The sequence below is a fragment of the Microtus pennsylvanicus genome, chromosome 9 (assembly GCF_037038515.1).
Source record: "Microtus pennsylvanicus isolate mMicPen1 chromosome 9, mMicPen1.hap1, whole genome shotgun sequence".
Classification (NCBI taxonomy): domain Eukaryota; kingdom Metazoa; phylum Chordata; class Mammalia; order Rodentia; family Cricetidae; genus Microtus; species Microtus pennsylvanicus.
The window spans coordinates 94,955,892-94,981,048 of record NC_134587.1 but is presented as its reverse complement, the minus strand read 5'-3'; the positions used below and the strand labels follow the sequence as shown (position 1 = coordinate 94,981,048).

Genomic DNA, 25,157 nt, shown 5'->3' with positions numbered 1-25,157 from the left:
TCTGATAGACTGTGTGCTTAGCTTCCCTCTTGGTGTGTGAAAGAAAACAGTATCAGCACAAAGAGAAAGGGATGAGAAAGGGCAGGGAAGAGGTTGTGGATTGTGTAGGCAAGTGAATTCTAATGTGGGCTCTGATGCACCAGGTCTAGAGAGACACATTTTGCCCAGATTCTGCACTTCTGCAAGAATGTGTGCTGCTCCCTTTAATGTTTGCTTACTAAACGAAGGAAAAACAAACTGCTGATTGTGTCGGGCATGAATCTAGGCTCTGGGGCTTAAGGAAAAAGCAAGTCAGGCACAAATCTTAAGTTGGGTGGAGTGAAGACAGTTCATCTGCAAACCACCAGGATACTGACCACTAGACAGAGAGAAGGATGAAAGGGGAGTCATTAAACCCACTGTGGGGTGTGATCTGAGTTTAACATAGTTGGGTTATTTGGAAACTCTCTTTGTATATGCTATCACTGAACCTATGACTTAATAGAAAACGCAATATATGGCATGTATAGTATCTAGCATTTATACATATAAGAATATATAGGTGATATATACTTGATGTTAATAAGTTATGGGATTTAAGGGAACGGTGTTTGTGACAGGCAGGACCGCTTTGGTTGGAGGGTTGGTTGGTGGGGGGGGGGGGGGGGTTGGTGGTTGGAGGGTTGATAGGAGGGTTGGTTGGTTGGCTGGCTGGTTAGTTTTAAGACTAGGTCTCTTATAGCCCAGACTAGCCTCACACTCACTATGCAACCAAAGATGAACTTGCACTCCTGATCCTCCTGCCTCTACCTCCTGCAATCTTAGCTTTATAGACTTGTAGTGCCGCTCCTAGGCTAGCTAGCAGGTTACGTTTAATAGTCTCGTAAAACACATAAATAATGTTACAAACATATTTGACTTTAATGTTGTTTACCTGAATAGCAAGATCCTTGAAATTTCCCTTCAGTTGTTATACCTCGTGGGGATGGAGGGTAAATTTAAAGTCTGAAATAGACAGACGGCTTGACTGTCTCAGCTATGAAACATCTTTTACTAAACTTTTCCAAGATACCTTTCTCCCAAGACACACCCCCCTCATAATATTCAAACCTGTCAACTTTAGACAATATCTCTAAAACACTCTTAAAATTGCTGGAGGTAGGGAGAGCTGTACAGAGACGGATGAAAGGGGTAAGTACTTCAGGGTAGCAGGAAGACTACCTCGGGTCAATTACCAGACCCCTTTTTGTTGATCTTCCTGTCAGCAATTCCTGTCTGAACTAGTTGAAGGGGAAGCACATAATATCTCACATCTGCAGCCTTCTCCCGTGGATGTCACAACACCGTATCCGTGATAAAAAAAAAAAAAGCGTTAACAAGCCCAAAATGACTGGTTTGATATATGAAAATAAAACCGCCAACAAGCCTAAAGAGTGGAGTGATGCATGGGAATTCTCAGCTCTCACGAATTGACCTCTCTCCCTAATGACTGTGAAGCAGTTGGTTCTCATAAAGATGCCTGGCAAATAAGAGTGTGGCGTGACAGCCCCAGACAGCAGTGCAGCCCGGGCTTCTTCCCATTGCTCTCAAAGCTGTAGGGATCTCGGTGCTTTATCTGAACTCTCAGGAAGTTCAGGGGCATGGTGGCCAATCACAGACTTTCTCCGAGAAAGCAGCAAATGATAGATTCTTCCCCCATCCCCCAAGACTCAGCCTCCGTAAATGGTGAGCTCTGTTGTGCAGCAGCAATCCCTCTGAAGATAATGACCATCCCTAATTCCCCCTTCCGGTATAACAGAAAGGGTAATAAGGCTGTGCAGTATTGGTGGCAAGGACCAAATATGATTCACACACTGCAATCTTGGGTCAGGTGCTCTTTCTTTTTGGTCACAATCTAAAAACAGAATAGCCTTCATTAAAATAAAGCCTTCTATTTAGATGGATTTTTTTTATTTAAGGATATCAGACAATTTTCAATAAATAATGCTTCGGTTATTCTCCATGATAGCTTCCCCTAAAATAAATTATAAATCTATGGGAAAATAATGATTCAATAAATCACTTAGCTCTGATGATCCCATTGCATGCTGTGAAGATAAATGTTACCTCAAGAAGGCTCAAAAATTCTCTCAATAAATATTTATCAGGTGCACACTATGTTCCAGGCAGAAATGCATATGGCACCTTATGTATCCTAAACCAGTAATAGCGTTGCACTTTTCCAATGAATTGGAAGCATTTCTTTGTAAAGTAACGGTGCATCGCCAACACCATTCCCACACACTCACTGGAGACAAGTATATGATAAGCCATACTGGTGGAGCCCTCCCCCTCCTCTTGAACCCTGAATATTTGATACTTGTACAACAGGAAAGGAAAAGGAAATAGTGTTGATACACAGCAACAGGAATCAGGAAAACATGAAACATGACTTGCTTTTCCACTATTTGACCTTCAACTGCTTCTAATTCCTAACCCAAGTATGCCAGAATTTGGAAGTGTCTATACTCGTTTGAGTAACAAATAATGATAGACTAATACTTTATCTCCTACATTTCCTTTTCTTCCCTCCAGAGTCTCCCCGCCAGATATCCATCCCCTTTCTCCTTCAAATCGTTAGCCCTTTCTTATGAGTTGTTATTGCATGCATGTGTGTGTGTGTGTGTGTGTGTGTGTGTGTGTGTGTGTGTATTTCCAAATATAATCCATTCAGAGTGAATGATGTTCCTTGTATGTTTGTTCCAGGGCTGAGGGTTTGGCACTGGATAACAACCTGGTGCTCTCTTTTCCTGGGGAATACTGTCTCTCCCTCTCGCAGCTTTCCTCAGTTGTCTGTATGTTTTGTGTAGGTCTGAGGTCTCCTGGCTTTCCCCATCCACTTCGAAATGTCCTTTGGTGTCATCCTTGTTCAGCTCAGGGGTCCTTACAGTTTCAAAAACAATATAAAGGTAAAGCATAGAATTTTTATACCTAAGTAGACCATAAAAACAAAGGTGAAACAGTAAATAGTTGACATAGAAAGCCCCCTGCCATTTCATGTCACAGAAGCATCTATGAAGTAAACACGTTGTTTTAAAATTGCAAAGTTCCCTAAAACCTGTCAAAGTTATTCTCTTTGGTTTCTTCCTATTTATTTGAACCTCATATTTTTCCCACAAGGCTCTCACAAATGCCATGTTCTTCCTAATGTTGTCATTTTCGTCATTTAATTGTCTCAAATATTTCCTAATGCTTTCAGTTCAAATTCGTCTATGACCTGTGTGTCAACTATAAGTGCTTCTAGTATGTATGCAAACAAAACAGGCAATTGACTGAGGCGGTCTTCAAAGCTATAGGGACAACATCAAGCATTTTGGGGTCTAACTCTGCTGGCTAGCATTTTATTTTACCTTTGTTTATGCCCACCGGTATATTTTGTTGACTAGAAATAATTTTATTTTTATTTTTTTAGAAATAATTTTTAAATCATAGCTGTACATACTTATGTAATCATGGGCTAACATAGATAATGATTACTTTATCTAGCCATTCCTAATGAAATTAAAAGTATGCTTGTGTTCTATTTCTAGATGTTTTCCGGTCTATGTTGGTTCCTCTTGCCCCTTCCAGAGCATTTTGGCATCCTGTGTTGTTATTTAGCATTTAGATAGCTGGCTTTCCTAAAGCACTTAAAAAGCAAACTTCATGGTGACTGACTGGTAGGCTAGAGGGAGTTATAATTGTGGTTTTAATCATTATCCCCATTAGAAGTGAACATTTTTCTGCATTCTCAACTCTACTGGAGACTTGAAAAGAAGAAAGTTTGCTCAGACAAAATAGGTCCCTGCTGCTATAAAATTAAGCCACTGAAATGTAAGGAAATGAAGTATTTTTGCACATCACAGTCTCAATAAACAGACATACAGCCCTCATGACTAGAACTGGCTGCCTTACAGCTCTGGCTTCCAGGACCCCATTCCTTCATAAAGGCACAGGAGCACCTGGAGGGAGGAGACTCATGGTGTGGAATTAGCCTCTTCCTTGAAGTGTATGAATGCACAGTGCCAAGCAGATTGGGGCTTCTGATTGATCATCTCCATCCGCATCACCTTGTTTCCAGTGGTTTGCTAATTCCCGGCAAGAACTCCATTTCTAACTTAGGTGTGTCTCCTTTTCAGTGCCCTGGGACTAGAGCACACAGTTTACTCTGTAAACAGAAATGGCCAACACCAGAGAGCAGCTTTGCAACACCCAGATAATTCTAAAACATATTTGCAGAAACAAAATTTCACAGATCCCCTAAACATTGGACAGATGCACTATTGGACCTAAGAAAAAGTTCAATGAGCAACTCGAAACATAGAGAATGTTTTCGACCTGTTTTGAAAGTATGGGGAGTCAAACAGGGCCCACTAACCACCAGAAAATGAAAGCTGTGGCATCATTTTTGGATGGTTTCCCTTTGCCTGAGTATTTGCTTCAGATGTCCTTATAACTGATTCCTAATCTCTCTCTCTCTCTCTCTCTCTCTCTCTCTCTCTCTCTCTCTCTCTCTCTCTCCCTCCCTCCCTCCCTCCCTCCCTCCCTCCCTCCCTCCCTCCCTTCACCCTCCCTCCCTTCGTCTCTGTCTCTGTCTCTGTGTGTGTATGTGTGTGTGTGTGTGTGTGTGTACAACAGTAATAGCCAAAGGAAGAGGCTAGCTATCAGCTTCAGAATAAGGGGAACATAGGAGAGAATGGAAGAAGGGTACTTGGGAGGATCTAATGTATAAGGAGGAAAAGGACGAGGGAAGTGATGTAATTTTATTTCTATTACATATACAGGACACTGTAGAGAGTAGTGCTTTTAGAAAAAGAGAAAAAATGTGTACATAAGCAAGACTTTCTTACATATTATACCATGGAAACGATACCTAGGAAAACACCTGATAAATTGAGCTCCATTGAAACTGAGACCTCCTAGTTTGAAGGTGCTTGGAATAAAAATCTATAATAAGCAGTGTTGGGAAATGCTTGCATATCGTGTCTGACAAGGAACGTGAATGCAGAATTTGTAAAGAGTTCTCAAAATCCATTAATTTAAGGGAAAATGCGACCCGGGTATACTCTATGGCGCTGAACATCCCTAGTATACATGAGGGTTCAGTCTCCCACACATAAATGAATACATAAATATTTCTTAATAAGCAAAAGAATCAAACAGGTACTTTGCCAACAAGAGTGCTTCGTGCCCTTGGTGTCTACAGGAATACAGTGAGAGACTGATGTCATGATGAGCGGGATTAACAAGACTGGAAACATGGCAGGGTCTATGTGGAAAATCTTAGACCCACCGTTTGCCATTTCAACAAAAACAAAACTGAGAGATAAGAATTGTTGAGGGGAAAGAGCTTTATTTACACATTAGCCAGAATTTCCAACTTCCTGTGACCTCTAGCAATGTTGTAATTTATAGGAAAAATGAAGGAGCCAGGTAAATGGAATATGAAGATTAGCCTGTGAGACAAGTTTTCAGAACTGTGAGGTGCTCCATCTTTTCCCAGGCGACAGCCCTGATCTGGTCCCAGGCTTCAGCTTGTTCTCACACTCAGTCTGGTATTTCCAGCAGAATGGTTTTTTTTTTCATTTTGAAGTGTGTGTATGTGTTATACATGTATGTGTTCATGTGCTGCATGTGTGTGGGTAGGTGCTAGTGGGGAGTAAACACCTACATGTGGGGGAGTACACACCTGCATGTGGAGGGGGCACACCTGTATGTGGAGGAGTTTACACCTGCATGTGGAGGGTGGCACATCTGTATGTGGAGGGGGTACACACCTGCATGTGGAGGGGTGCACACCTGCATGTGGGGGAGTTTACACCTGCATGTGGAGGGGTGCACACCTGCATGTGGAGGGGTGCACACCTGCATGTGGAGGGGTGCACACCTGCACGTGGGGGAGTTTACACCTGCATGTGGAGGGGTGCACACCTGCATGTGGAGATACACACCTGTATGTGGAGGGGTGCACACCTGCATGTGGAGATACACACTTGTATGTGGAGGGGTGCACACCTGCATGTGGAGATACACACCTGTATGTGGAGGAGTGCACACCTGCATGTGGGGGAGTTTACACCTGCATGTGGAGGGGTGCACATCTGCATGTGGGGGAGTTTACACCTGCATGTGGAGGGGTGCACACCTGCATGTGGAGATACACACCTGTATGTGGAGGGGTGCACACCTGCATGTGGAGATACACACCTGTATGTGGAGATACACACCTGTATGTGGAGGAGTGCACACCTGCATGTGGAGATACACACCTGCATGTGGAGATACACACCTGTATGTGGAGGAGTGCACACCTGCATGTGGGGGAGTTTACACCTGCATGTGGAGGGGTGCACACCTGTATGTGGGGGTGCACACCTGCATGTGGAGGGGGTACACACCTGTATGTGGAAGAGGTGCACAGTTGCATGTGGAGGGGTGCACACCTGCATGTGGGAGAGTGTACACCTGCATGTGGAGGGGTACACACCTGCATGTGGAGATACACACCTGCATGTGGGAGAGTGTACACCTGCATGTGGAGGGGTGCATACCTGCATGTGGAGGGGTGCACACCTGCATGTGGAGGGGTGCACACCTATATGTGGGGGTGCACACCTGCATGTGGAGGGGGTACACACCTGTATGTGGAAGAGGTACACAGTTGCATGTGGAGGGGTGCACACCTGTATGTGGGGGTGCACACCTGCATGTGGGGGAATGCACACCTACATGTGGAGGCCTAAGGCTGATGTGTTGCAGGGAGCGCTACCTCTTCATTCCTAGCCACCCAGCTAGCTTAGACCTGAAATAATCACACAGAAACTGTATTAATTAAATCACTGCTTGGCCCATTAGCTCTAGCTTATTGATTAACTCTTACATCTTAATTTATCCCATTTCTAGTAATCTATGTATCATCACATACTTGTAGCTTACCAGCTAAAGTTCCAACAGGCGTCTGTCTCAGGCAGCTTCATGGCATCTCTCTCTCTCTGCCTTCCTTCTCCCAGCATTCAGTTGAGTTTTCCCCGCCTACCTAAGTTCTGCCCTATCAACAGGCCAAGGCAGTTTCTTTATTCCTTAACCAATAAAAGCAACACATAGACAGAAGAAACTCCCACACCAAACTTGCTCCATCATTTCCATCTTCCCAGGCTGGAACTACAGAAAGCCCTAAGCCCCCCTGGCATTTACACGGGTTCTAGGGATCCAGATCCTGCTCCTCATATTTGCATGGCAAATGCTTTAGCCTCTGAGCCATCTCCCCATCCTTTCCTGGATAGTTTTAATATGTCTCTAGAACCCATGTTACTCTGCTACAACTCGGCACTTCCTTGTCCATTCCTTGGTCTTGAGGGATGTTAAGGTCCTGCTGGATTGGTGTGCCAATGCCTGAAAGAAATATCATGAACAGAATATACAAAGGAGCCCAAATCAGGAGATGTTTAGTTTTAAGTACTTTCTGGGTAATGCTTGGCTTTAGTTACTTTTAGAAGAGCTCGCTGAAGAGCTGACTTGTGGGGGATGGGGGAGAGATGCGTCCATGCGCATGCATACATGTTAGTTTTTGAATTAAGGTTTCCCTGTGTGCTCCAGAGTGCCCCTGAACTCTGATTCTCTGGTTTCCTATGCCTTCACATCCATCCTGTAGCCACTGTGATTCTGGATACTACCTCCTGTCTTTATACAATTTTCTCTGAAGATACGGCAATGACTGATTAGCCAACCGGTAGCTTGATCTTAACTGTCCCTCACTGCTGGGGTGAAATGCCAAAGAGGCAAGAGGAAAATTTGGACACATTGGATGTGTTCACTACCTTACTAATGATTGCAGCTTCACTAGAAAATCTACATTTGATAGTGTGCCAAGTCGAATATTTTACAGGAGTAGTTTCTTGCCAACCACTATCCTTCCGTAAATCTGTTTGCAAAGTTCAGCTTACTAGAATTTTGTAACTAGGGGTTGTAATTAAATCATTCATGGGATTGTTTTCTGACTGTTTTGTACCTAAAAGGTGTACTGAAGTTTTCATAAGCCCTATAGTAAGTATCTAAAATATTCAGACAAAAATATAATAGAGACAAACAACCGAAAGAAAGGGCTAACCCTAGTCAGGAGAAACAATGTAGGTGACCACCCGCCAACAGCTTGGTAAAGGAAGGAGAAATCACCTGTCCGGGAAGCCTCTTATGTGGGACTGGATTAACTTCCTTCCCCTATGCTGATGACTTCCCACAGACTTCAAAGAAGTTTCCAGATTAGAGAAAGGGAAGCGGGTGAATAACTGTTGTGAGCCTGGGGATGACTACAAAGATGCTCTTTTAAGAGCTGTGTCCCTGATGATATTATCATATTATCAATGATAAGAAGGATTTGGGAGTGGACTCCTGAGCCACTAAAGCCCTCTTAGATACCAAAGAGGAGAAAGAAATGCCTTCGAATCGAAGCAGGATTCTTGAATGCATAGGGTAGCGGTTTCATCCCTTGTTGTAGGAATGACTGTGAAGAAATAGCTTTCTCCCCAGACCTAGTGACAGCCAGCAAAACTAGTCTCATTCAGAAAGAGTTCCTCATATACATATATATGAAGAGAGAGAAATCTATTATTCAAGCTACTGTAACAAAATAGCTTAATATTGACACAAGTACAGTGTGTGGATTGGGGTCACACCAGTGCACATGTAACAATCACGCATGCACAAAGGAATAGAGGCATGCTAGTAAGGTGAGACTTGCCCAGATAAAACAAATGCACGGCACGGCTGTGACGGCCGACTCCCAAATAATACACAGGGAAACTGGACGGAGTTGTATTTGTAGAATAATTCAACAGCAGAGTTGCTGGTATCAAAAAAGAAAAGAATACTAATAATAATTAGCAAATAGATGTATGCGGCCCTGTGAGCCAGCAGGACTAACAGAACCCGTTGTTTTCGCATGCTGAATAACAGTGAAAAATAGCCAGGACTGAAAATTCTTCTATGAACTGGGATAGAAGTGAGATTGAATGTTCTGGGCAAATCAATTGCAAGAGCTGATAAACACTAGAAAGAAGAAAAGAAAGACCTGGTGTTGGGTAGCTCAAAGCAAGCAGCATCTAAATCCTAAGCACCTTGGATAGAACTGAATGTGTTGTATGTGTTAATAAAGATTTGGGCAACACGGAGAGGAATATGAGTTTGGACTGCGTGAGAGAGCATGCTGTGACACATGAGGAATGACAGGAGGGTGCCGGAAAAGCGGCCCATCTGCCAGCCCGTGAAAGTGTAGGGAAGGAGCTTTGACTTCATTTCTCATTCATGAACAGGAAATAGCAGCTTTTTAAAACTTCTAAAGTATGTTCTCTCTCTCTCTCTCTCTCTCTCTCTCTCTCTCTCTCTCTCTCTCTCTCTCTCCCCACCCCCGTGTGTGTGTGTGTGTGTGTGCCTGCCTCTCTTGTATCCAGTACCTTTGTACCTGTTAAATAATTCCTGTGCTAGATATTTCCCTAGCACATGAAAGCCTCTTGGGTTCAAAATGGGTAGAACTGAGCCATCTCCCCAATCTACTTGACTGAACACAACTTGGCAAAGACAGGAGGCTTCCCCTACTGTTTTCAGACATGGCTAGTTCCTCCCTTCACAGGCCATTCTGTCTGTGCTGAGTTTTCACCTTTAGCTACCAATTATGCCTGTTGTTTCCTGTAAGCTCTGCGATTCCCTGCTTGCTTCCCAGATAGAGGCAGCAGGAGACCCCCCCCCCTGTTAAATCCAGCAAAGCAGAGGAGTGTGTGTCTTATTATATCTGCTGTGTACTACACCAGACTCCTCAGCCGAGAGCTGCTTCCAACGACTCTGAAATAATCTCCACAGAAGCAAAACATTCACTACGGATTTGGCAATTGCATCAAGATTATGAGATTCTGCACATACAGTTGATGAATTAAAAAGCATCGTGGAGTGAGTACATACTATAATCAGATTATGCATATCACCAAGGAGGATTGCCAGCCTTAACAAGTTCAAATACAAGATGCTCAGCGGCATATGATTTCCAGATAAGCAACAAAGTTTTAGTATAAGCGTGTCCTGTACAATATTAATAATGTGAATGTTAATTATACTCACAATTTTAAGCTGCTTGTTGTTTATTTGAAAGTGACACTTAACTATATGCCATGTATTTTCTCTGGCAATGCTAACTGGGAGAAATAAGAGTTTTAAGGAAGGATATCAGAAGACCAGAAGAGAAAGATACTGAGGCTGAGGATGGAGAGAAAGATGGGAGTCACTGCTCTATTTTAAAAGGTGATGGATAGATCCGGTCGTGTAAGCAGAGGTTTCATACCAAGGAGTAGAATTAAGGAGCAATGTTAAGGACGTGCTGTGGAGTGTGGGCAATACTTGAAAAGTAAAGTCTGCAGAACGGCGAAGGTGTGTGGAGGGGAGACTGTTTATGAAAATGGACGAGCAGGGGCAGATAGTGGAAAAGCTGACTCAGTGTTCATGGAAAGAAGATCATGATATAGCCCTCCAAAGCAGACAGAAGGGAGTTTTGAGGAGGAGGGCACCATGGGCCAGAACTAACAGACGAAAGGAGGACATTCTGGGCAGAGAATATTTCTTACAGAAAGTCATAGATCTGTAAAGAATCCGCGGGACTGGCTACCATAGTTTCCATCACTCTTTATGTTGTTTGATCATCTGTGTTCTGGAAGTTGCATGAAACCCTCCATAAACATTCACACGCAGGTGAGTTATTGAAGGAGTGCTTGAAAGATAAGAGAAATTATCTAGGCAAGGGTGACACATGCCTTCAATCCCAGCATTTAGAAGGCAGGCAAGAGAATCTCTGAGTTTAGTCTAGTCTACAGAATGAGTTCCAGGACAGCCAGGGTGACATAGAGAAACTTTGTCTTGAAAAACAAAAACAAAAAAACAAAAAAAGAAGGGTGGCCTTTAGGCAGAGGCAAATGGATCTCTGTGAGTTTGAGGCCAGCCTAGTCTACAAAGTGAGTTCCAGAGCAGATTTATTACACAAAGAAACCCTGTCTCAAGAAAAAAAAAAGTATAAAAATCCCCACACAAATGCTCACTCATAGAGGTTAGTGAGCAAGATATCAGCCGGAGGAAAAACATCCCCAAATAGGAAACTGAAGGTTGGTTTTTTTGAGCACCTATCTCCCCACCCAAGGAATCCACAGGAGCACCCTAACGTGTAACACACTTTTATTTCAGACTCAAAAATTAGCAGAAACCCTAGGGAATTCCTGGCTTTCTGTACATAAGACCACATCTAAGTTCTGCGAGTTTGGGAGAAGACCGAGTGCTGGTCTAGATCTCCTGATCTAGAGGGTTTCTTTTTTCCTTTCTCTTTGATAACCGCACTTTGAACACATAAGCACCACCGTCAACATTCATTCTATCTCAGACACAGATGGGAAAGGACTGGCGAGAGCTCTCCTGGCAAGAGACGTTATTGGAACGCCTCCCTTTCGTGATTTTGCACATTACCATAGCTATGAATGCCTAAGTGAGAAATCTGCCTTTGCACCTTCCCATTACTGCCATGTATTTGAACGTGTATGTGTGTGTGCCCCTGTATAAACATGCCAATGCACGCTAATGCGTGTGAGTATAACTGCTTCCTGGAATAGTGGAAGCTGTCTACAATCTATAAAAAGACCATGGAAACTCTTCTCGCAACTGTTGTGACATTTTTCAGCTGTAGTTCCAATATTTTTCCAAAAGCTAAGTACTGAATTATAATTACAGCCACCAATTAGCAGTGTGCTGTTATTTCTAGGGTAATGGCCTTGGAGAGATTTTCTTTGTCCAGTCCATTGAAAGACTTGGGAATGATGTCTGTTCCTTGACCACAACAATTAATGCTTCAGAAGGCTTCCCCCTAGTAAGAAAAATCTATTTCTAAGTCAAGCCTACCTCACTTTCTCTTCTATCAGATTCAGGGTGGCTGGTCCTCTTCTGAGGTTCATGATCCATTCAGCGTTGAGTTTTGTACGGGGTGACAAACATGGTTCTATTTGCGTTCTTCTACATGCATTCAGTCTTCCAGTCTGACCAGCACCATTTATTGAAGACAGATGCTGCCTTTTTTTACTTCTTTGTTTTAAACTTTTTTTTCAATTTAATTCCATTGGTCAACATCTCTGTTTTTATTGTCGCTACAGAACCCTAATGAATTGGGCAGTACAGAACCCTAATGAATCAGGCAATATAGAATCACTGGTGAAGGTAGAGTATCACAAAACGAGGTTCACTTTTACCTGCCAAGACTCCTTGAAGTGAAAGAGGAAAGCAAGCTGTGTGAGACAATCCTGGTGAGACTAGGAAGCAAAGGAAATCAAATAGAATGTTTCCGCAGTAATTCTTACAATCTCTCTGTCATTTCCCTAACTAGGCACCAGCATCTTAGAAAATAAGAAAGCCAACAACGAGAGAGCAGTGGTTGTGGCTCTACTTCTGCCTTAAACTCTGTTAACTGAGCCCACCCCAGCTCTCACCTCCTAGAAAACATGGCCAAGAGATCTGAGGAGGGTATGAAGTAAGGAGCAGGCAGATACATGCTCTGCCTGAAGACGGTGGAGTGAGGCATCCAGTCCCATTATGAATAAAAGACCTCTGTGGCTCCAGCAGACCTCAGGGTTCGTATCTGACTTAAGGTTCCATAGCAATTCCTTAAGATAAAGAGACGAACTTTTATTCTAATCACTCATGTTGGGCTCTGACTGACGTTCCCAACCATGGTCATTTTGTCCTCTCAAGCAAATGAGAAAGTGGACCAGACCAATGCTTATACAAACCAAGCCTTTAAACTAAAGGAATTAAACTTGAAAGAACAATACCCAGAGTTCATGGGACCCAAGCCTATGAAAATGATTATAGAGCTGAAGGCATCAAGTTGGCACCATCTAGGCAGATGCAGCTGTTCTGTATACCACTTATTGCCACAGAATTTGAAAGGATGACGGACAGTATCTCATCTCCACTCCACTTCTTTCTCAGAGACCTGAGTTATAATGACCAGCCTAATACCCAAGCTCTTCCATTTTCAATCCTGAACTCTTTCTAGTACTCATAATGACAGCTTACTTTTTGATCCCAAAAAAGGGTGGACTGGTTCCCACATTGGGCGACAGATGATGAAGGAAGTTACAAAATAACCCCACACTAGCTCAGAATTAGGTATAATAAAGAGTTATTAATTAGGGGTAGGCTCATAGATCACAGTCCTAGATCACAGTCCTCTGCACAAACAGGGAACAGGAACCAAATCCAGCAGCCAGAAGAGAGAGTGAGCATGTGCTTTACCTAGGCAATTATAGTATAAGAGATCACACCCAAGTGAGCTGGGATCTTAAAGGCTATTGGCTGAAGGAGCTCCCACAGCAGCTGGTGTGGACTAATTCTAAGTAGTTTACAGGAAGAGCTACTTCACTGAATCCTACAAACAACCCACACACTGCTCTTGCCGTTCTTGGATTTAGAATCTAAAACCCAGTGTGGCTAAACAGTTTGCTCAACCCCAAAGCCAGGAAACACATAACCTGCAAGCCAGCCATAGCGGCACACACCTTTAATCCCAGTGCTTCAGAGGCAGATCTCTGTGAATTAGAGGCCAGACTGGTCTACACAGTGAGTTCCAAGACAGCCAGAGCTACATAGTGAGACTCTGTCTCAAACAAACAAAAACCTTCTCATCCTAAAGAACTTGCTTATTTTTCCTGCCGTCTGTCTCCTGACTTCTTCGCCCCAGGAAGCACCTGTAGAGAGACTGACTCTCTGATAATTCCCTTCCTTCCACTTCCAAACGCAGTAAATTATTAAATTCTGGTTGGCGTCCATGTCACTATATTAGAAAAGAAAATTAAGTCTCTCTACACTAGGGGGTGGGGAAAGAATAGCAGCGTACTCCTCCTTATTCCCTCCAAGATGCCTGAATCTTGCAATGCTTTAAGTAATTAGATTCCTAAGGGAAGCTGCGTCTTCTCCAGTTTCAACTCCTTCGGCTGTACATAAAAAGCAAAATAAGTATATATCACCATTAAATAACAGAATTATGGCAACAAAATCATCGTAATTTTGAGAAGAGCTTCTTCCAGCTCTGGTAATCAATTTACATATTGTCAGCTGAACCCCAGGCCGGAAGCAGAATGTGCGCTAAGCCACGGGCTAATCCCATCACACTCCTCGTCGGCATGAAAGCTCTCACTGCTAATAACCCACCAGCCAGGGTTGCCTGCGGACACCTCGCTTCTTTTACTTTTCTCTTTTCGCTTTCTGATGCAAGTAAAATGATCCTTGGGGCGTAGGCGCCAATAACTAACTTGTTTATTGTTTTGTCCCTGCTGTGCAGAACCTGAAGCGTGTGGCTGAGACCTGGATGGATGAATTCGCCGAGTATATTTACCAGCGGCGGCCAGAGTACAGGCACCTCTCCACCGGGGACATCTCCGCGCAGAAGGAGCTGCGCAAGAGACTCAAGTGCAAAGACTTCAAATGGTTCATGGCTGCCGTGGCCTGGGACGTGCCTAAATACTACCCTCCGGTAGAGCCCCTGCCTGCCGCGTGGGGGGAGGTGAGGAGACCTGCCCTACCTGTGAGAGCCTGGGGGGGGGACAACTAACTCCTTCCCTCCTCCTCCTCCTAGCGTGAGAAGAGGGAGAGACTGCTCAACCTTCCCTCTCTTCTCTGTCAGTCTAGCAAATTAATTTAAAATCATCCCCGATAAATGAGTGTCTAACTTCCTTTTAGAAAGTGCTAGAAATAAAGACCCGACCCACAGTGCAGGTATCCCATCCAAGAATTACTGAACAAGGCTGATGATGCTTCAAATGGATTTTTTTTAAATATGCCTCAAAAAAAATATTTTAACTTCAGATTGGCAGAATTGCCACGCAAGCTCATAGAGAATGAAAATAACATCTCGTAATAATCATGATCAGTTATCAGATATTATAAAACTTGTGATCAGATGTTTGGAAGTCCCTCACTGTCCTCTGAGCAGCCTTATTGCCGATTATATTTGCAAGAACAAGGACAAAGAAAAGGAGGGTGGAGCTAGTCTCCTAACCAGGGTGTACCTTGTACCATCAAGAAGAATGTAAGGCATGTAGGTGCCACACTGGTTCCTTAAATGATCATTAAATGAGCACTATGCCCTTTCCGATTTTCAACACTCTGACCTGATTTTTTTTTTTTTTGCGTGATAATCGCAAATGGAAAGATCCAGAAAGCTTCAGGCCCCAGATTTGAAACGTCCATCTTTGGGAATAAAATGGCTTATTCCACTGTTCATTTAATACTATTACTGTAGCTCTTCCCCTCCAGAAATGTGTGTCAAAACAAAGACTTGGTCCGGTGGGGTGGATTTAGCCTAGCAATTTAACCTGCTTTTAGAAGAGGCTATCAAGAGCAAATGCTGGCTGGGCTGTGTGTTCCCACCATCCCAGGGCTGACTGCCAGGCATGTGTCCGAGCCTTTCCATCACGGTCCCTGGTTTAGGGGTGTGTGTTTAAGATCTCATTACCTAGTTAGAATCTGGGGTCACCTAGCTCTGAAAAGCAGCTGCTTAATCCAAGCAACGTGATGAGGGGCTGGCAATGGGGTACAGTTGGTGGAGTATTTACCTAGCATGCACGAAACCCTACGCTCAGCATCCAATCCCAGCACCTAGGAGAAGGAGGCAGGACAATCAGAAGTTCAAGGTCATCTGCACAGATGTGCGAGACTCTGTGTGAAAAATAAATAGCAAGAAGGAATAGGTTGTTTTTCTGACTGTACATTGTATATCAGCCATTTATTTATTTATTATTTATTTATTTATTTATTTTGGTTTTTCGAGACAGGGTTTCCCTGCAGTTTTGGAGCCTGTCCTGGAACTAGCTCTTGTAGACCAGGCTGGCCTCATACTCACAGAGATCCGCCTGCCTCTGCTTCCCAAGTGCTGGGATTATAGGTGTGCGCCACCACCACCCAGCGAAGAGCCAGTTTCTTAAAGGGATAAAGAAACGTAAGTGCACAGAACATAGAACATATCTGTGAGAGATCGCCGCATTCTTCACACTTGTACAATTTTTTCTTTCAGGTGGCCTTTTGGTTTGTGCTATATGGAAAGACTGTCTTGCTTTGCTTTCTAAGAAAGGATCTCCAGTATGTAGCTTAGGTTGCCCTCCAACTCGCTATCCTCCTGCCTGGCATGCATGTCTTGGTTGGGAGTTATTTTGAAATAAGCTTCTCACTTTAGAATACTTCTGTTTAGAGACACGTGATTGTAATATAGAAAGTTTGTACCTCCCATTTAGTAACATTTAGTCTTTCTAGTGGTTCCCACATCGACTGGTAGATAATCAGCTGATTTGATTCTTATCGGGATAATAACACTCAGTAAACTATAGTTGTTTCAGATTTAACCGGGTTTTATACTGCAGTCGCGTTTCCTTTCCAGGATCCAATTCAGTATCTGAGAAGGCTTTGTAACATCCTCCAAACTTTAAAGCGATTGCTAGTGTTAGGGTCCACGAGAAGCTCCATAAAAGACCACCAGATGTGGGTACAATCAGCAAGAGTGTTTAATTCTCCAGAGCCAAATGTTCCAGCAGGCTGGGGCTGCGCATCTGACCCAAGACAAAATGGCGACCCCAAAAGACGCTAGCAGGCTCCTTTTATACACAGCTAAATGAATTCCAAAAACAGCTCATTCTGTCTATGATTGGCTTAAGCAAGTGGCAATTATATTAGTACATTTCTGATTGGTTAGGGCTAGCAGGGACTGGCTAAGGCTACAGTGTTGTTCATCTTTGGGTGTGTGTGGACAGATCTCAGGATCTGTCCCTATTTGGTCATTGAGATGCTGCAGGGGGCTGGCTCAGACTTAGTACATGCAGTTCCCCTTGTCAGCAGCGTTGTTGGTTGATTGTCCTTTGTTCATGGGCTTTCTCAGATACTGCCTGTCTAGTTTCAGGAAGCGGGGACTGGGGACTAATTTCCAGCCAGGTTATTAGGATCCCGTCATGGCGTTTGCTTAGCCTTTTCAGCTAGAGCAGACGTAGCTTGTAAGCAAGGACAGTAGGTCAGCCACAGCTATAGTAAAATACTTAAAAGAGCAATGCAAACACTGGGCCTTTTATAGAAAGGAAACCACAAGCCAACAACAGCCAGACCCAAGACCCTTTATGCGAGTCCTGGGCCAAGAAGTAGGAAACTCGTGGTCTCATTCAGTTATGGTCTGAGTCGCTTGCCACCTGCTTCTCTACCCCACCCCGATTCTGGGTAAACAGTTACGAGGCTGTCTTTGGTCCTGGTTGTTGGGCCTCAGCTTGTGAACAGCATTATAGACCATAACCAGCTCTCGGCTGTCTCCTACCTAGCTCATTCCTTGGCTCTTGCTGCCCTCAAGATTCTTTTCAACAAAGACCCACTTAAGATATGAACTCAGACCATTCAAAGTGTTTTGAAGGCTCTCTCTCTCTCTCTCTCTCTCTCTCTCTCTCTCTCTCTCTCTCTCTCTCGTGTGTGTGTGCGCATGCGCGCGCACGTTGTGTGTGTGTGTGCACATGCGCATGTGTCAAAATCAACGACTCTGAATGACTTGACCCCTCTTGCAAAACTTCTTGCTAGCCCTGGCATGTTTTCCTTTCCTGACCTCAGCAGCTTTTGAGCACGACGAGCACAAACTCACTTCACAGCCTTTGCAGTGCAGTTGGCACCCTTGGACTCCTCCTGCCCCTGAAATTCTATGGCTCCTCTGTCACCTTCTTTCGAACTGAGGTGGTTTGAAAGAAAATGGCCCCCAAAGAGAGTGGCATTTTTTAGGACCTGTGGCCATGTTGGAGAAGGTGTGGTCTTGTTGGAGGAAGTGTGTCACTGTGGAGGCAGGCTTTGAGGTCTCCTACTTGCTCAAGCCACACCCAGTGAGACAGACCACATCCTGTAGCCCATAAGATGTAGAGCTCTTAGCTCTTCTACAGCACTGCGTCTGCCTGCATGCCATGATGTCCAGCCATGATAATAATAGACTAAACCTCTGAAACTCTAAGCCATCCCATTAAACGGTTTTCTTTATAAGAGGTGCCATGGTCACGGTGTCTCTTCACAGCAATAGAAACCCTATGTAAGACAGGGACCTAACTCAAAAGAACATAACAGTTCAGCAAAGCTTTCCCTAGTAGCCTAATTATCCTGCCCACATGAGGACACACAGAAACTCACTCTCTTTCCTCCATTGCTCTAGCATCCATCACTGTTTCAGAATGTCCTGTTTATTCATCCTGTTTCTTATTATCTCCACCACTGGCAAGCAAGCCCCACAGCACAGAGATTCTGCTGGTTTGTGGTGTTACTAACTACTCTTTGGCAGTGAGAAATAATGTCTGGCACGCAGGGGGGGCTCAATGATTATTTATTGATGGAGGGAAGTATGAATGAATGGATGACCAATCAAGGCCATGCCCATGAACCTGTGTATCTAAGCCCGCAGAGAGCACACTTGGGACTCATTCTGTCTCTCACTCAGAAGAGGGGATCTCCAGGTGTCATCTCTTCGTTGGCCCAACAAATCCAGCTCTTTGCAATAACAAATTGCCAATCATTGATTCCTGTGGACTGATAGGTGCTTTGTTGCAAAAGGTTCTATTTTATCATCCTGAGGAAAAAGGAGACATTCCAGTGATTTCAAGACTCTTGGGGAAACCCTCTCACTTAAAAAGCTGAAGCCAAAGTCACAACTACTAGAGACCAATACCCATTGAAAGCCACCCTTCCTTTGCTTCACAATGGCTGCAGCTGAATCAGGGGAGGAACGGGGCCCAGCCAGACTAACTGTGAGCCATGCAATGAGTCAAGTACACCGTAGTTCTATTCAAGCAGCAGCAACAAGCTTTTCCAGGATGCTGTCTCGTACAGGATGAGAGCAGGTTTAAAGTGGAAAGCCGTTCTTCAACCACTCACACATGGAGTATCTCTTTGTAGCAAATGTAAAATTAAAGAAAATGAACTTCCTATCATGTTCTCTTTCTCTCTTCCCCTCCTTAGAATTCATGGATGTGCTTAAATCACTTATAGCACCCCTTTCTAATCCATAAAGAAAAGTTTTTCCGAACCCTAAAAATCATGTGGAAGAGAGAAGAAAGGATGTAAGACAGACAATAGATATCATTCGCAAACAGTGCTATGGATTCCTTTTTCACAAAGTGTCTGCTTACTGCTCTCAATGTGCCAATCTTACAACACCCATTTGTCACCTTGCAACTTCGCAAAAAAAAAAAAAATAGGTCTTTATTTTCAAAACTTCATCTCACTCTAAAACCATTTTTGACTCCTAATTTAAATTCCTCCCTCAAGATGAATGTCACCCTGAATTGCAGAGTGTTCGTAAAGTCGGGCAACCTAAATAATGCCAGCTCCTCTGTGCTGCTTCCGACTGCTGCTCTTGACTTCCGTTAACCTGTTTGCTTGCTCTTCCTGCTGACATTCTCACAGCACCCAGGATTCTTTAATGTCTCTGTGTTAGCTTCCAGAGAAGGAAGTTCCTCACTGAGGGGCATTAGTTGAAGGATTGAAGTGGTGTTGCTTCTTTCAAATGAAGTGGGATGCAAGGAGAAAAGCCTTTGTTTTCTACACAAAGAACAGGCCCCTAGCATCCTTTTGGCAATAGTCAGGCCAGCTTCCTAGATTTCCCCTATAACCTGTTGTAACTGAGAAATATGCAAAATGAAGCTGTCCCTCTGCTCCCTTGACAGATGCTGGCTCTGTCCCTCACACTCTGTCCCATTCTACCAGATCTCTAAATTAAGTTTTTGTTCCGAGATAATTTGCCATTCTGCATGTCTTAGATTTGACCTAATCTGTCATTCATTTTCTCAGAAAGAAACAATGCTAGTACTTCTTACTAATCTAACTCTGTGGAGCTCAACAAAGCAAAGAAAAAAATGTAGGAATGAATGCAGAATTTAGTTATCGTTTCAAATTTTACTATGGGTTCTCTAAGTTCTCCGTTATTATAACAGGCTATGAAGACACCCAAGAATACCTGACAATGTAATTTTGGTTTCATATTCCCAGATGACCAAACTTCATGGCTTAGTGTCCAAACAATGGCAAGGTGTCTCAAGTCACAATGGAATCAGAGGAGCTTCAGGCCTAACTAATTAATGCTTCTTCTGTTGCATATGACATATATAAACCTGTCTATGAAATGTTTCATCTTGGTCTGGAGATGTAGCCCAGTTAGTACAATGCTTGCCTAGCCCACAAGAAACCCTGAGGTCAGCACCACAGAGATGAAATGTGTGGGTGTATGCCTCTATGTCCTAGAACCCAGAAAGTCACAATAGATCATAAATTAAGGTTGTCACACAGGAAGTTCAAGGCTGGCCTGGAATACATGAGACCTTGTCTTAGAAGAAAAGAAAAAGAAAAACCAAACTTTTGACTTTTCTTTTGTCTAAAGGAGATGCCAACTTTGAAAAATAAAGACTTTTTAAGTCTGCACAGTCACAAAATTAACAATGGATGTGCCAAGATTGGCACAACAAGAACAGGAACCAGAAGGAGAAAAAAACATGTATTTTATCCTTCCTTAAAATATACGTATTTGTATTTGGCATATGTTTATACACTAAATACATACTTCCCTGGAGCATGTGAAAAGTAAAGTATAATAATTACTTGATCATCTTAGTATTTAACTTACTTTAGGAAAATTTTGTTTTTATTTTAGTTATGCAAATTTATGGAGTATTAAGTAAAGCTACATGTCTACAATAATCTTACTTTAGAATAGAGTAAGATTTCTGTCACTATGAGCAGGAGACCTGCTGATTTCTTCTCATCATGAAGCCTAGACAGAGCATTCAAGGAAGAAAGAGCAAAATCAAAATCAAACATGGACATCATCGGCACAACACTGATAACAAGGAATCCCAAAGGGGGTTATGGAAGCTGGATTTGTGCAATGTGAGTTCCAGACACGCGTGGACATTGGTGATTCCAGGAGAGATGAGAAGTTGCTAGAAATGTAAACGAGGAGAGAACTCTGAAATCAACAAGTACAATCACACACACCCATACAAAAGAACAGGTAGTGTGCAGATCGTTTTAAAAATTAACGGCGAAACTAAAAACCCTTCCCTACCAGTCCAAGCTGAAGACCAGTATAGAAACAGTAGGACTCTAGGAAAGAGCAGTAAGAATGTAAGTCAGGTGACCATCCTTGGCTAACAAGGACCTCAGACACACACCAAGAGGCCTTAGAGTTTTTCTTGTTGCATGGTTTCTGTTTTGTTGTTTTTGTTGCTATTGTGACAGAGACACAAGCTTTCCTAGCTCCAGCAACAAAAGGATTTGGCTGTGAGTTGGATCTAACGTGAAGCATTGGAGACCCATGGGGACAAACAAAAGCTACCAAAAAAAGCAAGATCTGAGACAGAAACACATTTAAGTGTAACAAGAAAGACCTTCCTAAAGCTAGAAGACACGGAGTCAGAGGCAGGAAGTTTTTGTGACTCGGACTGAGCCTGGAGAGGCAAAGATATGATTTTCGCAAAGATAATATTATTTAACACTTCACATGCATGAACACACAAAAAAAGAGAAAAGAATACTCCACGTGAATTTTCCGCTAGTAGTCAAATAAGCTGTCTCATTTATATGAGGAAAGTAAAAAGAGATTGTGATAAAATCCCATACAGAGGTTCAACAGGGGTAAAAATAAAAATGAGACAAATCCAGTTCCTGCAAGCAATGGAAATGTACACATGTAGCAATGGAAACGTACACATGTAGCAATGGAAACGTACACATGTTGCAATGGAAATATATGCATGTACAATGGAAACGTACACATGTACTAATGGAAACGTACACGTGTAGCAATAGAAATGTACGCATTTAACTAGATGATGAAAACTGCAATGAAGAGCAAATTTCATAATGAACTGAAGAATCTTTAAAACAATCAGAGCTTGGAGAAGTGTACCAATCAGAACTCAAACATCTCATAGGTGAGATGGCTGGAATATGAAACACAACTCTGTGAACAAAGAGCTGAGAAAACTTGGGAATGGACAGCGAAAGCAACCAAATGTATTTTAGAAAGGAAGTTAAAAGGAAGAATCCAAAGAGCCAAAAATTCACATAATGAAAATTAAGGCAAGAAGGAAGAAGAATACAAACAAGAAATTTAAGAGGAAGAAAAGAATTCATCAAAAGATTTGCAACCGCAGAGCAGGCACAGCCTGAAATCCTCGAAGAAGAAAGTCCTTTCAAAAACAAAAGACAGAAAACATTTAAACGATAACTCAAGGAAGTGTTAAAATGAAAGATTTGAATCAGCATGCTTGGGAAACTCAGGAGCCAACAGCGAGAAATGCTTCTGAATACAGTGATTGTATTTTTAAGATAAGGGAAAAAAAGTTCACATCAAAGTAAAGAAGAAAAAAATGAGATTTTGAAGCAGGAATTTTTGTTTTTAACCAGAAGGCAGTGGAAGAACCTCGTAGAGATTCTTGAAAGTTAAAATACCAGCCAAATATTTTATATCAAACCAAAGTATCCTTCAAGCATCAAGACTATTGAAAAACAATTTATAAACATTCGATAACTGAGAGCTGTATGTTAAAGATTTATCATTATTTTTATTTAAGTGTTCGTGCCTGTCTATGGCATATGTATCTGTGGAGGATGGAGGGGGTAGCAGAGACCCTGGGGTTACAGGTTGTAACAGAGTTGCCCTGTGTAGGCGCTGGGAAACAAACTCAGGCCCTTTGGAAATGGAGCAAGTAGTCTTAGCATCTGAGCCATCTCTGCAGCCCAGACAGCTTTTGCCAAAAAGCCATTCTAAGAAACTTGCTTCCCATAAGAAGGCCACAAAGTCTAACACATTGCTTTGAGGAAGGACCAAGGCCCTCCCTACTATATCTAGACTGAGCAAGGTGTCCCTCCAAAGAGAATGGGTTCCAAAGCCAGTACAAGCAGGAGAGATAAATCCACATCCCACAGTCTGCCCCAGCTGTACAACTGTCACCCACATTCAGAAGGACTAGTTTTGTCCTATGCTGGTTCCTTCCCTGTCAGGCCGGAGTTGATGGGCTCAGGTAATCTGTTTCAGTGGGTATCCCCATCATGGTCTTGACCTCTTTGCTCATATCCTCACTCCTTCTACTCTTCAACTAGACTTCGGGAGCTCAGCTCAGTGCTCCACTGTGGATCTCTACCCCTGCTTACATCAGTTCCTGGATGAAGATTCTATGATGACATTTAAGATAGTCATCAATCTGACTACAGGCAAAGGCCAGTTGAGGCTCCCTCTCCACTATTGTTTAGGGTCTTAGCTATGGTCATCCTTGTGGATTCCTGGGAATTTCTCTAGTGCCAAATTTCTTGCTAGCCCCAAATGGCTCCCTCAATCAAGATATCTCTTTCCTAGCTCTCCATCTCTGTCCTTCTTCCACCTCAACTATCCCTCAAATTTTCCTCCCTTACCCCTTTTTCCCTCTTCCTCGCCTTCTACCCTCCCTTCTTCCCCCAACCCATGCTTTTCTCAGGTCTTGTCTATTTTCCCTTCCCAGGGGATCTATATATGTTTCTCTTAGGGCTCTCCTTGTTACTTAGCTTCTCTGGGGTCATGAACTATAGGTTCTTTATCCTTTACTTTACAGCTAGTATCCACTTATGAGTTAGTACATACCATAATCACCTTTCTGGGTCTGGGTTACTTCACCCAGGATGGTTTTTCCTAGTCCCATCCATTTGCAAGCAAATTTCAAGATGTCATTGCTTTCACCACTGAGTAGTACTCCATTGTGCAAATGTACAACATTTTCTTTATCCATTCTTTGGTTGAGGGGCATCTAGGTTGTTTCCAGGTTCTGGTATACAAACAATGCTGCTATGAACATAGTTGAACAAATGTTCTTATAGTATGATTGAGCATCCTTTGAATAGGGTCTTGAGGCAGGTTGGTTCCCAATTTTCTGAGAAACTGCCATACTGATTTTCAACATGGTTGTACAAGTTTGCATTCACACCAGCAATGCAGGAGGTTTCCCCTTATTCTGCACCCTCTCCAGCATAAGCTATCATTGGTGTTTTTTATCTTAGCCATTTTAACAGGTGTAAGATGGTATCTCAGAGTCATTTTGAATTGCATTTCCCTGATGGCTAAGGATGTTGAACATTTCCTTAAGTGTCTTTCAGCCATTTGAGAGTCTTCTGTTGAGAATTCTATGTTCTGCTCTGTACCCCATTTTTAAATTGGATTATTTGATATTTTGATGTCTAATTTCTTGAGTTATTTATCTATTTTGGAGATCAGTCTTCTGTCTGATGTGGGGTTGGTGAAGACCTTTTCCCATTCAGTAGGCTGCCTTTTTGTCTTATTGACTGTGTCCTTTGCTCTACAGAAGCTTCTCAGTTTCAGGAGGTCCAATTTATTTATTGTTGCTCTTACCCTTTCTGAGGAGTGGTTGGGGGTGAGGTTTGGGGGGAAGGTGGAGGGAACAGGAAGAGCGGAGGGAGTAGGAACTGGGATTGGTAGGTAATAAGAGAAAAGATAATTTTCATTTTAAAAGTTCATTTAAAATAAAGGAAAGAAACTGCTTGAGAAGTTTCAGCAGCCACAGGCTATTTTCAGAGGCCTGGCAGAGGGTTTGTTTGAAACTGTCTAGAAGAGCACATGGACATGTCAGCGTCATGTGCCCTGACAAAGCAGAGATAACTCAAGAAACGCATGGAGAAAATAAACAGAAAGCAGAAAAACCTTATGATTGTCCCACAACCTTTAATTAAGAAGAAGCACATATCATGTATGCTTAGACACAGACAATAAAAGAAAAGTGGGAGAAAATGCAATTGACTTCCATATTACTTAGGAAGGGTGTAGTTGGTCATTATCTAAAATGAGGGAACCCAAATATTATACAATATATTAGTATAAAGGTAAAAGAGATATATTATATATATATATATATATATATATATATATATATATATATATATATATATAGTGTTAAATACCAAAGAGAGAGAAAGCAGACCACATGATGACTGTCAAGGTAGTGGACAAATATATAATCAACAAGTCTATCCGATCTGAGATCTGACATACAAACAAATCTATGTAGGAAAAATGTTTCAATTGATTACTCTTGTGAAGCAAATTT

General features: G+C 42.7%; 1 protein-coding gene across 1 annotated transcript in view; it reads left to right on the top strand.

Moving 5' to 3' along the window:
- The window catches only part of Galntl6 (polypeptide N-acetylgalactosaminyltransferase like 6), a 1,064,237-nt gene that overhangs the window by 993,544 nt on the left and 45,536 nt on the right, over positions 1-25,157 (top strand). The window contains exon 10 of the mRNA XM_075986809.1: positions 14,354-14,575. Within this exon, the coding sequence (XP_075842924.1) occupies positions 14,354-14,575 (222 nt within the window). The remainder of the gene's footprint in view (positions 1-14,353; positions 14,576-25,157) is intronic.